The sequence below is a fragment of the Amphiura filiformis genome, chromosome 13 (assembly GCF_039555335.1).
Source record: "Amphiura filiformis chromosome 13, Afil_fr2py, whole genome shotgun sequence".
NCBI classification, from domain to species: Eukaryota; Metazoa; Echinodermata; class Ophiuroidea; order Amphilepidida; family Amphiuridae; genus Amphiura; species Amphiura filiformis.
The window spans coordinates 11243619-11258631 of record NC_092640.1 but is presented as its reverse complement, the minus strand read 5'-3'; the positions used below and the strand labels follow the sequence as shown (position 1 = coordinate 11258631).

Sequence of the window (15013 nt, the reverse complement as noted above, 5' to 3'; positions counted from 1 at the left end):
GTGACAAGACTTTCAATACTGGAGCCAGAAAGGGCGAAATAGGCCGAATCCGTATCCATTTGCACGTACTCAAAGTCTGATCTGTCCATGAATACATCGAGGAAGTCGAAATAGAACTGTAACATTTTGAGTTTGGCGTACTGATAGACGAAAAACCCGACTTGTACAGGCAAATCATGTTTAATTTTGGCTTTGGCCATCTCAACTTCATAGCATTCGTCAGTTATGGGGTTGAGATCACGAAATAGGAGTTCATTGACGAGTTGGTTCGCTTTTGGGGTGTTTGCAATTTTGACATTCTTGTGTTTTGACTTGTTAGTGATGGTTTTACCGTACGATGAATTTCCCATCAATTTCATCGTGTCAGCTATGATGGACTTAGAAGGGTCGATATCCCCAGCTCTGCGTGCATTGGAGACAGCATTGGCAAATTCTGAAAAACAGGCGATCGGTGTATATTGTACCACTTGATACACCCGAGTAATTACCAAGACATGAGTTGAGATACCATTTCGCGAGAGGCGTGGCAAGAAAAATTCTCTTCCCGAACATACTTCCGATCAAACTTCTCCTTGGGGTATTCATGATATCATGTTCTTCTCCGTAGGTTTTCATAAAAGGTCCTATATCATCGCGGGAAATGAGAGTATTTTTGAATATAGGGGTCATTTCGGCAAAGTATGGTTTCAATTCGTCAGGGACATGAATGTCGCATTCTATACATCCAAAGAGAAGGCCCGATTTGATTTCTTGTATGATTTCATTTAATGATAAGTTAAATTTGTGATCTAGGGGTTTCTTACGGGCATTGATGAATTGTTTTAGTTTTGGATCAGTCTTTTTCATAGAGTCAAAATTGCACTCCCACATTTCGACAAGTTCATAGCCTAGTTTTTCCAAATAAGCGCGCTTCTCTAAGGTTTTAGCGTACCGATCGCGCATTTCTTGTTCGCAGTGACGGGGATTCTTTTGGCAGGGATGGCCGTGGAAATAACAACCCTGAAACTCAAATACTTGTTTTGTTTCTGAGCACCAACCATCAACGGGCAACATGCGGGGACCTACACGCTTTTCGGTGTTATTACCCTCGTGTCTAATTTTAATTTCGCGGTCATGAGCCTCCCAATCTAACCATTCCTGCGCAACTATCGAAAATGGTTTCCTTTCTTTTTTGAATCCCGTTTCCTCGCGTCTGCGCGTTGGGTAGCCGGTGGGCATTTCTTGTTTCATCGCCCAGAGATACAAGGCATTGGCGTCATATCCTTGTATCTTTTCGCACAATTTGCCACCGCGTATTTTAGTTTTACCGGATTCGTGATATCTATTGAAAACTATGGAAGGACCACCGACCAGATTCTCTCGGAAAGTTTGGTAAAGATCGCTATCTTGATTTCCAAAAGTGAGAAATTGGCAGAGGAGCTGACTTTAAAGAGATACTTCAATGTCAAGCCAGGGACGGATATTCCGTCTTTGAGAAGATCGATTCCCATGTCGCGGTAGGTATTTGCCATTTTCCCAATGACTTCTACAAATGGTTCTACATCTAAATTGTTATACCATATTAAGTAATCTCTCATGGTTTTCATGCCTTCTTGCATCCAAACCTCTTGACAGTAGGCGTATTCTTCATCCGTTATCGAGGTGCCTTTGAGAGTACTGTCAAAAGCTTCTTTAGGCGGGAGTGATGTTTGGTCTAGTTTGTTTAGATGGATCCACTCATAAGGAAATATTCCTTTTTGCATAGAGCAGTCATACGCGCGAAGCAATTGATCATAACTAAATCCTGGGGCGAGAAAATTGGTAATATCTAGAAAGCGCAAGTGCTCAGTGTCAATCGACATATAATTGTTATTTCTCTTGATCAAGTTTTTGATAGGTTCGTTTTTAACGAGGAAGGAAGTAAATATGTCTTAATCAAATTGATATCGTAATTGCCGCTATTAAAGCCGAATACCGGGAGCGTCTTCAAATGACTAAGGAGTTTAGACAGCAAGGTTTCCAAGTGTTTCTTTTGTTTCGTGCTTTCATCAGCATCACCACCACTTAGTCTTTGAATCTTCCCCATCAATTCGGCTATGATAGCGTGAAAAGTTTCTCTTAAAATACTATCACTACGAGAACTGATCTCGATGAGATATCTAACCATATCTCCTACTATTTGATTTGGGTCACCTTCGCTGATGAAACAAGTAGGGCTGTGATATCCTGGAACATTACTACTGATACTAACACTGAGGGGAATGTGTTCATTCATCCAGCATAACTTATCTCCCCCAGATTCTACCGATGTCTTCTCTGTATACGACTCAAAATCAAAGGTAGCCCAATGAGGGAAAAAATCCAATTCTTTAGGAATGTCGATGTCCTCTTCTCGAATCTCATCGAAGATAGACGGTGAATTTACATACACGCCACGCGGATATACATCGGTAGTTCCTGTTATAAAAAAGAAAGAAGAAAGAACAAAAATAAAAATATTAATAATGTAATTATAATTGTGTTATACGAGTATGTTATACCGCATGCCTATGTGTGTAATCAATGTTACATCCCAATAAGGCCCATTCAGTGATTTGCTCATCCGGACGATCGTAAACATCATCAAATTCAGATTTTGGTACCTTTGTCATTGTCATGTAGATGTGCGAACATAGCATGCGAGTGGTTCAGCCGAAAGCCGCGTATTTAAGACAAAATAAGATATTTTACACGAATCTGTTATTAAGGTACTGACATGACATAGTATCTAAATTAGCTACATGTATTTGAATGGGGCTTCAACTTCGTTTTCTTCGTTTTGTGCTTAATTTGTCATTTCAAAATACCAATTTGAATGACTTATCCTTCACTTTTAAGCAATTTATAAACATTTTTGTTAAACTTGCGCTGGGATCACTGAACATGCTGAATGGGTCTTTAACATAGTTAGTTTTACATAATATAATAATAAGATTATAACATTCTTACCTTGGTCCTCACAAGTAGCTTCATGGCGGTGTAGCTGCTTGCCAGTCTTCCATAACTTGTGACACTTGCGGCATGCGTAGGACTGGGTATACTTGTCTATGTTGCTGATGTAGCTGAAGTGTTCGTTATGAAGGTTGATATACATGGTAGATGAATGCTTCTCCAAACTTCGCCGAACAAGTCTAGCTACAACCATTCCATTCATATTCTTCTCTGTCTCTTCTGTATTATGATCATCAATGACATCTGCTCCGAGATCTACTAGTTCATACACCATAATGTTTACACCAAAGACGTCTTCTACCTCGTGCAATTGATCTACCTTGATCCCTTTAAAATCTTGACTGGATTGATTTGAATATTCTTTAAACAAGGCTTTGGTTTGCTTTTCCAAACCGCACTTATGATGTCCTTTATGAAGCGCCATGCAGCGAAACATGCATAGGTTATCCTTGTAAGGTTTCTTAGTGTTATTGTTGATCATGAGAGAGACAACAGCTCTATTCTGCAAGATGTAATCGGGTAAATAAGAGCAAGCTCAATGGGATGATCGCGTATTCGATACACGTAAAATGTCACGTTTGTGACGATCTCTACTATCCACTTTGAATCGGGCCGTTGCATCCGTGCATATTCCAAAGAGTCAATATCTTTAAGTGTGTTGTAAAACGTGTCAAATGTAGCCCGGTCTTTCACCAAGAATGGTTTTTCAAAGAGTTTTGTGTTCTTCGAAGAATAATAAAATCTGCGCTCATTCGTCTCATTATTCCTGAGAATGAAGCCAAAAGAAGCGTTGACTTTGAAGGCGGTCGTCTGCTGCGAAAATACCTCCTCGGCACAGTTTGCTAAGTTAACAGGATCCAACGTCGGAAGGTGACAGTTGTATTTTGATTGGATCTTGCCCTTCTTGACGGAAGATCTTATCCACCTCCAATGCTGGCGATAGTATTGAAGTAAATCAGGATCATCCGCTAATTCCTCAACCATCTCATTTGGAAGTTCAAAAGTTGTTCCTAGCATCTTCCGAGGACGCTCACATTCAAGATCATCATCTCGCTTGCGTTTTCTGTCATTGTTCACCCGGGATGAGTCGAGTTGATTCTCCTTATCACAATCATGATCCACATTAGAGTCATTTGGTTTGTCATGAATTTTACGATGCTGTCTCATGTTATCTAGCCGAGAAAATATTTTACCACAAACGTCGCATACAGCAATCACTCGCTCATTTTGCCAATGTTGAGTACGTCGATGCCTTCCAAGATTATACTTGCTTGGGAACTCCCGTCCGCATGTTTCACACTCGTGCGTTTTAGCCATGATTAAAACTACACAGCAAATCAGTATCAGATGAGAGATCTCACTTCAGATGTTACTTCCACCACGATCAGAACTATTAAGACATGCACTTCGTTCAGTAACTCTCTTTAAAGTAGACAAAACAAGGAGTGATCTAAAAATAGATCATGGGTTTTCCCACCTGACATGTCAAGACATGTCCATTATTGCACAACCAATTGCAATAATATGGGATGTAAACAAACAAGTGGTCAGATGACTATACCTCATTAAATAGTCATTATTGACAAAACCTATTGTAGGTAGTTATATACAAGGATTCATTAATTGCACTTACTGGTTATTTGATCAATTATTAGTAGGCCTATTATTGGGGGGGGGCTACTTGACAACAAGTTAGGACTTGTCTGTAATTGCACAATGCGATGTAATGTGTGATGATAGAGAAAACATGTGAGATAGGCCCATGAGGCGCATAGGTAAGAACTTTAATTAAACTTTAGTCAACAGGAACCAGTTATAAAGTAGGCGTTGGCTGTCAGTGTTGAACAACTACTGTCATTCAAAAATGTTATGAAAGTTCACTAATATAATTATTCAAATATTACGTGAACATACGAGATGCTCTATTACGCTTATACATTATTTATTTCGATGCAAAGAATTTCATAATGTAATGGTGTAAGTAGAACAAGATAAAGAAAAGATATTAAAACAACCATTCTGAGAAGGAGAGAAAAAAAAAATCCACACCAACGCAGAATGTAATGTTGGAAATCAGATAGATATAATATTTGGTCTTAACAGAGAGGTTACATGGTCATGCACACCTTCTGTCATAGCTAAAGATATCATCAATAATCAATGTCAAGTATATCTCCTTTTCCATTAATGAATAGTACACCATCTAATGTCAAGATATCAATCAATAATGATGACAAGATAGTGATTCCACTGATGATTGACAGGAGATCGGCCTATTTGTTTGTAAACAGATCGGTCGACCATAAACAACATGTCCAGACTCGTTTGGAGGTCAGGCATACATCATGTACATGGTATGGTTTATTTGGGTCAATTAGGTTATTATTATTATAGATGTCCAATAACAAATGTTAAGTAAACTAGAGAAAACCACCTAAATTTAAAATGGCCTATATATTTAACATACTTTTATGATATCAGTTACGCAATCTTACGCATTTTGACGCATTCTTACGCATTTTGACGCATTTACTTACGCATTTTAACGCATTCTTACGCATTTTGACGCATTCTTACGCATTTTGATGCATTCTTACGCATTTTGACGCATTTGCTTACGCATTTTGACGCATTCTTACGCATTTTGACGCATTCTTACACATTTGCTTACGCATTTTGACGCATTCTTACGCATTTTGACGCATTTGCTTACGCATTCTTACGCATTTTGACGCATTCTTACGCATTTTGACGCATTCTTACGCATTTTGACGCATTCTTACACATTTGCTTACGCATTTTGACGCATTCCTGCGCATTTTGACGCATTCTTGCGCATTTGCTTACGCATTTTGACGCATTCTTGCGCATTTTGACGCATTCTTACGCATCAGCTCCTATTGGAGCTATGAAGTATTTAAACCCGGTTGACTCCGTTCTTGTTTCATTTCGTTGTAAACCAGCAAACGGTCAACATGTACTCCGCTCCCGTTTCCCGTCCTCATACCTGTATCATTTGCAATAAAAGCTTCAGTAGAAATTACGATCTCGAAAGACACCTAAACACGATTCACTCCGAAGATACGGAAGACACTCGGCTGAAAGAAAGTTCAGATTCAGAAATGGATGACACCGAGCATTCGGATGAGAATTTGGCTCATTCTGAGCCGGAATCCTCAGATATGGAAGCGGAAGAGGAGGATGAGGAGGACGAGGGGGATTCGGACGATGCATCTAGTTCCGAGCTTGAAGATAATACCGCATTTCAAGAATGGTATCAGCAAGCATTGGATGAAACGAAAGAAACGAGGGATGAAAAATACCAGAAATATATCGACCGAGGCATGGATGGAGAACAAGCTCGTGATAAAGCCTACACGAAAACATTATGGGCTCTTCAACGGATCTTTTTTGATCAATACAGAACGCATCTGTGGAGTGGTGTTCATCTACAAGACGACGAAACACATCGGGAGATCATGGAGGATCTTGAACAGAGAATAGATGATGGAAAGGATGTAGACAAGGCTATAAAGAGGGTGCTAACGAAACATCGATATAAATTCGACGGTCTTTTCCTATACGAGGAGAGTGATGAAGACACGGACAATGAGAACAATGGTTGAACGATTCAAGACAATTAACAAAATAAAATTTTCGTAATGATCGAAGATTGAAGAGAAGCGAGAACTTTAACAAGCATTGAGTACATTGTATTATACGATATCAACTATGTAACGATTATTGTATGTGTATCTATATGTAAATACGTGTATAAATAAATGTATAAATAAAATATGTATATATACGCAAATATAAGCTTCCATTTGTCTTTATTTCGCGGTTGTTATACTCTTAGAATAAAACTTACGTAAGAAACCGAATAAAATACTATCAAATACGTGTATAAAATACCGTAAATATATACCATAAAACCTCGCAAAGTAACCCATTATACCACCCTCCCAGAGTGCGTCATAGGGCTATAAATAGATTACGTCATAAGGGAAATCACGGGTGAACCATACTTCTAAAAATAGATCAATAGATGACCTCTGAGGTCACAGGAGTTGCTCCTGAAAAATCGCTCCTGAAACCTACCGTAAAGGGACCTCTTATACTACTGTTGTCCCCACTTATTTTGACAGTTGCGTTGAATCAAAACACCATACTTCAGCAAGTCGACAGAAGAATATATATTCCTTTCTTGGAAGAATAACGTTCTTTGACGTATTCTAGATCTTCTCCGACAACACTTGTAAATAGTAGTTTGACTACATAAAATATTTCTGGTTTGCAATTTCCTTTCTTTGAAGGAATTGGACTGTAAGCATAGCCCAGATCAACACTATCAACTGTGACAATAATAAAGGCTATTGCAGCCTGTCAGATCTGTATCCAGATGATAATAATTGTAACCTTTTCCGTAAAGTCCTTCACAATCCGCAGAAGACCCTCTATGTCTTACTTTGGTCAATTTTCGTAGCTTTGAAATAACCATATTTCAGGCAAGGCTGAACTTGTAGCACTGTAGGAATCCTCCATGGCTACACTTTGAAATACTCCCTGAGTATCCAGAATAACTGGTTAACATTAAATGCTCTCTATCGATACAGGTCTGCCAAGAATTACTACCAACATCATGTTTTGTAGCCAATCTTGGATTTTCCCAATGTTCTAATAATAGACATTAACATTTCACCTTACATCACTTCCTGTGGGTTTTTCCCACTATTATGTCCATTTCACAATCTGCCTCAGGGGATTTTTCCCCTTGACATAAATAGTCTTCATAAATGATGTTGTTATTGCATTCATCTGGGTTTTCCCCCATGATGTCATAATAAACAAATTATTGCATGATTAGAACGGTAACTTCCCCTAGTTCATGAAACACAATTATACAGGGTACATCACAATACGACTTGAACCAACATGTGCTCACCAGATCGAAGTCAATATTCTGAACATGTATCGGTTTTGTTGTGCAAAAGACACGACACCCAGTAAAACTGTACTATCTGCAAGGATTAGATATCGATTAAATTATTTAAACAAAAATAAAGCAATTTTATCATTTTTAGAAATAATTTCCACATTTGATGTGGACAACCTTTTTAATCAAAATTAGCCTTTCTTTTTAGACCGTTTCCGACGTCCTCTTTTTCTCAATTGTGTTTCTTTCTTTTCTCTTCATACATGCAAGCATAAGATTTCGCTTGAGTTTGGTCCCATCAGGGCCCAAGCATGAGTTCGCCCGGACCGATTAGTTAAACAAATAAACATACTTGGCATATTTAGGTTAGGTTCTATCAAACTTGTACAGGTCAATTCTGATTATAGAGAGCTAACAGCAGTTTACTTCCAAAGTCATTGGTCAACTCAAACACCGTCAATACAACCGGTCAACTGACCACCGACTGTAGATTGTAGAAGAAAGTTGTTAAAGCACCAAAATGGCGGTCGTCCAAACTTTGTTGAGTGTGATGGTTATGATACTTACGGACATTCGTACAATACTCATAGGGTTGTTGGTCTTTCTCTTGATGTCATGGATTACACGTTGTTATCGGAATAAGCTCAGAAATCTCCCGCCAGGTCCAATGTCTTGGCCACTCATCGGCTGCTTACCACAACTTATAATTGAATACATGAATACAAAACCCACCCAAGTCCATGGGAAGTGATTTTGAGAAAAAAACTTGTGTATCATTTTAATTCCTTCAGTTAGATTTACCTGGTCAATATGGTAAGTTGTACGTGCAAATGGGTGGGTTAAACTGTATTAGGTATGACGATTAGCATTTCAGGGACTTCGTGGGGTTCATTTTAAATTCTGGACTTGGGTGGTTTTTTGAATCATATACATATGATGGAATGATATTACCACTAGTAAGATAATACAAAATAAAGGACACAGTTATGTATAATGTTGATAAGCATTCTGCCATGTAATATAAACCACACACTTTCCTTGATTTAACCCTTTTGTTTTTCAAAAGTCACTCTCCAGCAATGAAGATGTTACAAGTGCACTTTAATACATACTGGATATCAATCAATGTGTTACAAGACTCAAATCATGGACTTGGGTTGATTCTTTCATACATGCTATTTTTCACATACTCAATAGACACAGAGGATGAATTTGAGTTGTTCTTTCATACATATGACAGACCTATGTATAGCAACACTTTCCCATGCTTAAATCAATTTGGCCAACGTATGGACTTGGGTGGCTTTTGTATTCATATATTCAATTGTATGTTTCAAGACAAGAAATATTTATCATTCAGCGGCACAACTTTCTGACAAATATGGGCCTGTGTGTTACATACCATTGCCATTTGGTATGACTATGGTACTCGTCACAGGACATAAGGCGGTCTATGAAACTTTCACGAGTCCTAAGTTTTACCAGTGACCACCATTTTCTCATTTGGATAATCCTATTGAACTATTGAATGGCGCAGGTAAGCCTACTTTGAATACCTTCTAGCAACATTTTAATACATTTTTTCTCATTTTTGCAATTTCCCAGTAGCTTGTTATTACCGATAAAATATATTGACATGATAAATATGATATCCATATTTTATAGGCCTATGTCAAGAGAACGATGTTGGTCCATTCTGGGCGTTGTAAGAAAAGAAAAAAACCCGAAAAGTTTTTAAAAAAGCCTGATGATAATGTACTTCTTAGCTCGTATCAATTTACATTAGCTTTTATTATTGTGTGCTTTTTTCAGGTATAATACTGTCGACAGGAGAATCATGGAAAGAACATCGCAGATTTTTCTTGACAGTTCTAAGGTCATTTGGAGTAGGAAAAAGAAGCTTGAACACCAGATTGCTACAGAGAGTGAATACCTCACGAAATAAATCAGCTCGGTACAAGGCAAACCTTTTGTTCCGACGCACCTCTTATCCAACGCTGTGTCCAAAGCGGTTTGAATATGATGAACCTGAATTCAAACATTTGCTGCATTTTTTGGATATTTTTGTAGACAACCCTGTGTTTGTATCGGCATTTTTTATGGCACCGCGATTTGTAACATATCTGACTATGATTCCATTTTTCCCTAAAGGACCGATGCCAACCATTATATCAGTTCTTCGCAAATTTAACGATATCGTGAATGAGCATCGTGATACTTTTAGTAGCGAAAACAGGCGAGATTATATTGATGCATATTTGAATGATATGCTGGCAAAGAAAAATCGAGGAACGCATACAAATTTCAGCGATATAGAATTAATTTCAGTCATTTTTGATTTCTTTGTGGCGGGAACAGAGTCAACTTCAACCACGTTACGCTGGGGATTAACATTAGATTTACTGTATGCGTTTACTCATATAAAAAAGTGCGGAAGTTGAATGTTATTTCTTATTTTTTATTTTACTTTTCATCTTTTTTTTTTCATTTTTAACTCCGTTGCGCAAAATACATAAATGCGCAACTGATTTATTGGAGAAGGGCATGAAAACCTGTGAGGATTCGGTTTTATCTAAAGACTAGTATTATTCTATCATGTCTATGCCAAAAGTCCTAAGAGAATAAAGATTAAAAAAGAACATTATAATATCATAAAAATATGCAAATTAGATTAAAATTAAAATTAACAGATACATTTAATTAATAGACAATTAATTAATATCTTCAAAATGTCACCCCATTTAGCTCTTTTCCATCCCTAAATTAAAATATTTCCGCAGTTACCATGGTTACTGATTAGACAGGTCCATTCCAGAAAAAAAATGCTGCCAAGTTCATACTTGGCATACGTTATGCAGTATTTTGACGTAGTATGTTGCAGCGCATGGTTGATTTCCTATGTAAGATAAACAAGGTCAAAGCCAACTGATCACCGACTGTACATTGAACATTGATTGCAGAAGAAAGTATGCAGTCAAGTCACCAAAATGGCGGTCGTACAAACTCTGTTGAGTTTCATGGCTATGTTACTTACGGACACGGGTACAATACTCATAGGGTTCTTGATCTTTCTCTTGATGTCATGGATTGCACGTTGTTATCGGGATAAGCTCAGAAATCTGCCGCCAGGTCCTATGTCTTGGCCAATCATCGGCTGCTTACCACAACTTATTATTGTCGGTTTCAAGACAAGAAGTATTTACCATTCTGTTGCACATCTTTCTGACAAATATGGGCCTGTTTGTTACGGAAAGCCATATCGGATATGTTGAAGGATGATGTGGAACAGTGAAAAATTGTATGTATGATGATGAAGACGTTGAATGATGAAAATAAAATGTTGTATAATGAAGAATCCACGGACGTCATATCCGAAATTGCTTTCCGTAAAACGTTGTATGATGAAACACCTTTGATTTCATGAAGAATGATGAATGGTCACGTTGTGCGTCGACGTACGATGTGGATTGTGGCGACGTATAACGAAGAGTGAGTGTACGCACGACGTGGAAATTGGTGTGGTGCGATGCGAGATGCTTCGCCGCATGATGATGAAGAGTGTACGTACGACGTGAAAAAAAAAATCAACGTATGATGAGAAAACGATGTATGTATGACGATACTACACTCCACGTCGTACATCAGAAAGCCATATGTGACCGTACAGCACGAATGAGCCGTAAATGTCCTCAATTGTATTCTGAGTTAGAGTGTAAAATGGGCATGAAGGTCATATTCATAGGTATTTCAATTTGGTGCTACGTGTATCTCATTAAATGAGGTACACGTAGCACCCAATTGAGGTACCTATGAATACGACCTTCATGCCCATTTTACACTGTAACTCAGAATACAATTGAGGACATTTACGGCTCATTCGTGCTGTACGGTCACATATGTTGAAGAATGATGTGAGACATGAAAAATTGTATGTATGATGATGAAGGCGCTGAATGATGAAGAGAAAGCCAAAAAGCATTAATCTTGGATACGTTAATAGTAATTTTCGTTATGAAAATGTTTTAGTTGATTATGGCCACCCTCCCAGCAAACACAAAAACGTTTTTAAAACATTTTAAATAAGTTATATTTTGGGTTTGGGTTTAGGTAAAAACGTTTTAATAACATTAAAATGTCGGGTTATATAAAGGTCATGAAATCGTTTTAAAACGTTTTGTATGAAAACACACTACAACAATATTTTTAAAATGTTTTCGAAATGTCATTGTAAACTATTTTTGCAAACATTTTGGCCAAATATTTTGTCAATACTTAAATAACATTATGTTAAAATATTTGCACCCAGCAAACACAGAAATGTTCTTAAAATGGTTTTTTTACAAAACGTTTTAATAACATTTAAATGTCGGGTTATATAAAGGTCGTGAAAACATTTTAAAAACGTTATTGTAAACATTTTTTGCAAAATATTTTTCAACCCCAAAATAACATTCTGTTTAGAATGATTTGTACCAAGTTTTCAAAAATGTTTTTGGAATGTTATTAAAACGTTTTATACCCTTTATATAACCCGACATTTAAATGTTTTCTGTAAAACATTTGTGTTTGCTGTGCAGTAAATTACCAACAAATGTTATTTAATGTTATGAAAACGTTTTATACCATTAATGTACCCTTTATATATAACCCGACATTTAAACGTTTTCTGACAACCTTTTATAACCTTTTGCGAATGCTGTTTGACATGAGAAGTGTGCTTGTGGTCATACTAGTCATGTGCCGGATTGTGCCCCCACCCCGTGGTTAATGGGGGGGCACATTGTTGTCGTTTTTTTCATTTTGGGAATTCAACACCACCCCGTATGTTCTGAGGTGGTTGTTTGGCTCCCTTTTCTATTTTCTTATTTTATCAAGCATGATTTCTTATTTTATTCTATAGCCTAATTATTTCTTAACTTTAGTATAGCCAAGGGGCTGTGCAATAATTATTAGCCCCTCCCCGTTTAATTTTTCAAATGGTGTGCCAAGAACGCCCCCCCCCACATCCGACTCGGTCTGCCCAAATTGCTTGCCCCTCCCCCCGATCTGAAATATTTGAACGTTTTTAGTGTTTTTGTAAGCATTGTGCCAAATATTCCTTGTCCCTCTCCCTCCCAGCTTGCCAAAAATTGACCCCCCCCTCCTCTTGGCAACTTTTTGCTGTGCCCAACGCATCTCCCTCTGTTCAAGTCAAAACTCCCCCGTTATTATAAGGACTATGCTAATGATTTAAGGATTGACATGTAGAGAATAAACCATACTTGATTGACAGAGAGTACTAAATTTGTACCTATTACGGTTTGGTGACACCAATCTTCCAAATACGACCAAGCCAGGGCTGCCCGGTGAAGTAAAATCCGGGGGGTCACTCCCATTGTGGCCCGTACACCATCCGCGATAATCAACTTTTGAAAAGCACCCTAAACAAGGATTTAGCCCTTTGCTAAAACGACACCCTAAACAGGGATTTCATTCCTAACATCAAATTTCATACCCTAAATTTCATTTCCGCGTGTTTAGCACTTTTGCTACCCTTTTTTTCCAATTTTTCATGTTTTTGACACCCTAAACGCGATACGCGCGTATCGTGCCTACCCACGAAAAACCCCAGACAAACGTATGTCTATGCGAAAAACGACCCTTTTTACGCGTTTTCATTATCGCGGATGTGTGCATACATGTAGGCAACAATAACTGCATGACGTGGGGTGGGGGCACCTAATACAAATGACCATACAGGTATATGTCCTCGGAAAGACCATCCCCCCTTTTATTAATTTCGCAGCTCCTAAAGACCCCTTATATTTGACCAAAATAGAGCTCCAAAAGACCCATGATTTTGATAATTTCAGCTCTAAAAGACCCCGAAATTGCTCATTCCTTATATTTCTGGGGTTTTTTTTTCAAACGATTTTCAACCAGAAAGCCGAGATCGAGAAAGACCCTTATAATTTTGACTGTTTGCAGCTCCAAAAGTTCTCATTTTACTTGTTCGCAGCTCCAAAAGACACCCTTTTACCGGTACGCCGCCAGCTCCCGAAGACCACCACCTAAAAATTCCGAGGGAACAAACCATCAATTTGTTTTATGTTCCCAGGCTCCTTGCCCCCCACCACCCCACGAATAAAGCAAATTAGCATTTGTTACCCATGTTAACGCATAGATTTTAAATGATTAACGGCAAGCAGGAAGATCAGTATTTGTAGTACTTAGTCTTTATTACCAGTCGTTTAGTATCGAATTTAATAATTGTTCTCTATTATCAATATCATGAGTATTTGGAATGCTCAGATATCATGGATATGGAAGAACTATTACGAATGTTAGTGATATACGTATTTACAACTGCAGGGATGCAGATAGGGTCCAACGTATGGAAATTTAAAGTTGTGTAAGTATGAAAGAAAACGATAAATACCTAGTATTACACGTATACGAAATACGAAATGCATGTACAATAATTAAAAATTGTATGGGCCCAACGAAGATGTACCCGGGGACGTACCTCCCTCTTTGCATGCTTTTGGTTCTTTGATTCACCATGCATGATTCCATAGATTCAGTGGTGGATCCAGGGGGTGCAAACTGCCCCAACCACTATCAAAGGACATGAAAGAAAAATAACACTAAGGGGCATCGGGGTATCCCTGGGTTATCCCCCACCCCCACCGCGGTCGTGGGCTTTGCCGCCAGTTGCCCCTCATTGGGCTCCCCCAGTTGCCTGCACCCTATCAAGGGCGGCACGAAGGAGACATCGGGGTATGGGGGGGGGGGGGGCATTGGGGTAAAGTGAATTTCCGGGGGGCAAAATCAACAAGTTTTGCGCAAAAATGCCGTAAAAAGTGGAAATTTTCCTAATGGGGTTTTACTGGGGCAACAGGGGACAAGAATTCTGACGGGGATATTTTCCTCCCATGCCCCCTCGTGGCGCTGCCACTGGGTATTCATCCCTCATTTATGGACTTGCCGCCTGTGTCCTCATTTAAATAGGGGCAACACGAATGGGCATTTGTAGTCTTGACATGCTTGAGGAAAAGTTTCCAATTTTGAGGGAAAGAATCGAATATGCACAATATTCGACATGTTTGTTACCTCAAACATTGGTTT

At 38.5% G+C, this 15013-nt stretch overlaps 1 protein-coding gene across 1 annotated transcript; it reads right to left on the bottom strand.

Moving 5' to 3' along the window:
• Positions 1 to 1861: 1861 nt before the first annotated feature.
• LOC140167408 (uncharacterized) lies at positions 1862 to 3484 on the bottom strand. The gene is made up of 2 exons (XM_072190715.1): positions 2968 to 3484; positions 1862 to 2436 (listed from the first exon to the last, which is right to left on the bottom strand). The coding sequence occupies exons 1-2, from the start codon at positions 3449 to 3451 to the stop codon at positions 1862 to 1864; spliced, it is 1059 nt and encodes a 352-aa protein (XP_072046816.1). The 5' UTR covers positions 3452 to 3484.
• Between the last annotated feature and the right edge of the window lie 11529 nt (positions 3485 to 15013).

Coding starts and splice junctions, on each gene's coding strand:
- LOC140167408 (XM_072190715.1), bottom strand. CDS start 3,451: ATGATCAACAATAACACTAAGAAACCTTACAAGGATAACCTATGCATG. Junction 2,437..2,967: donor AGCTACTTGTGAGGACCAAG/GTAAGAATGTTA, acceptor TTTTTATAACAG/GAACTACCGATGTATATCCG.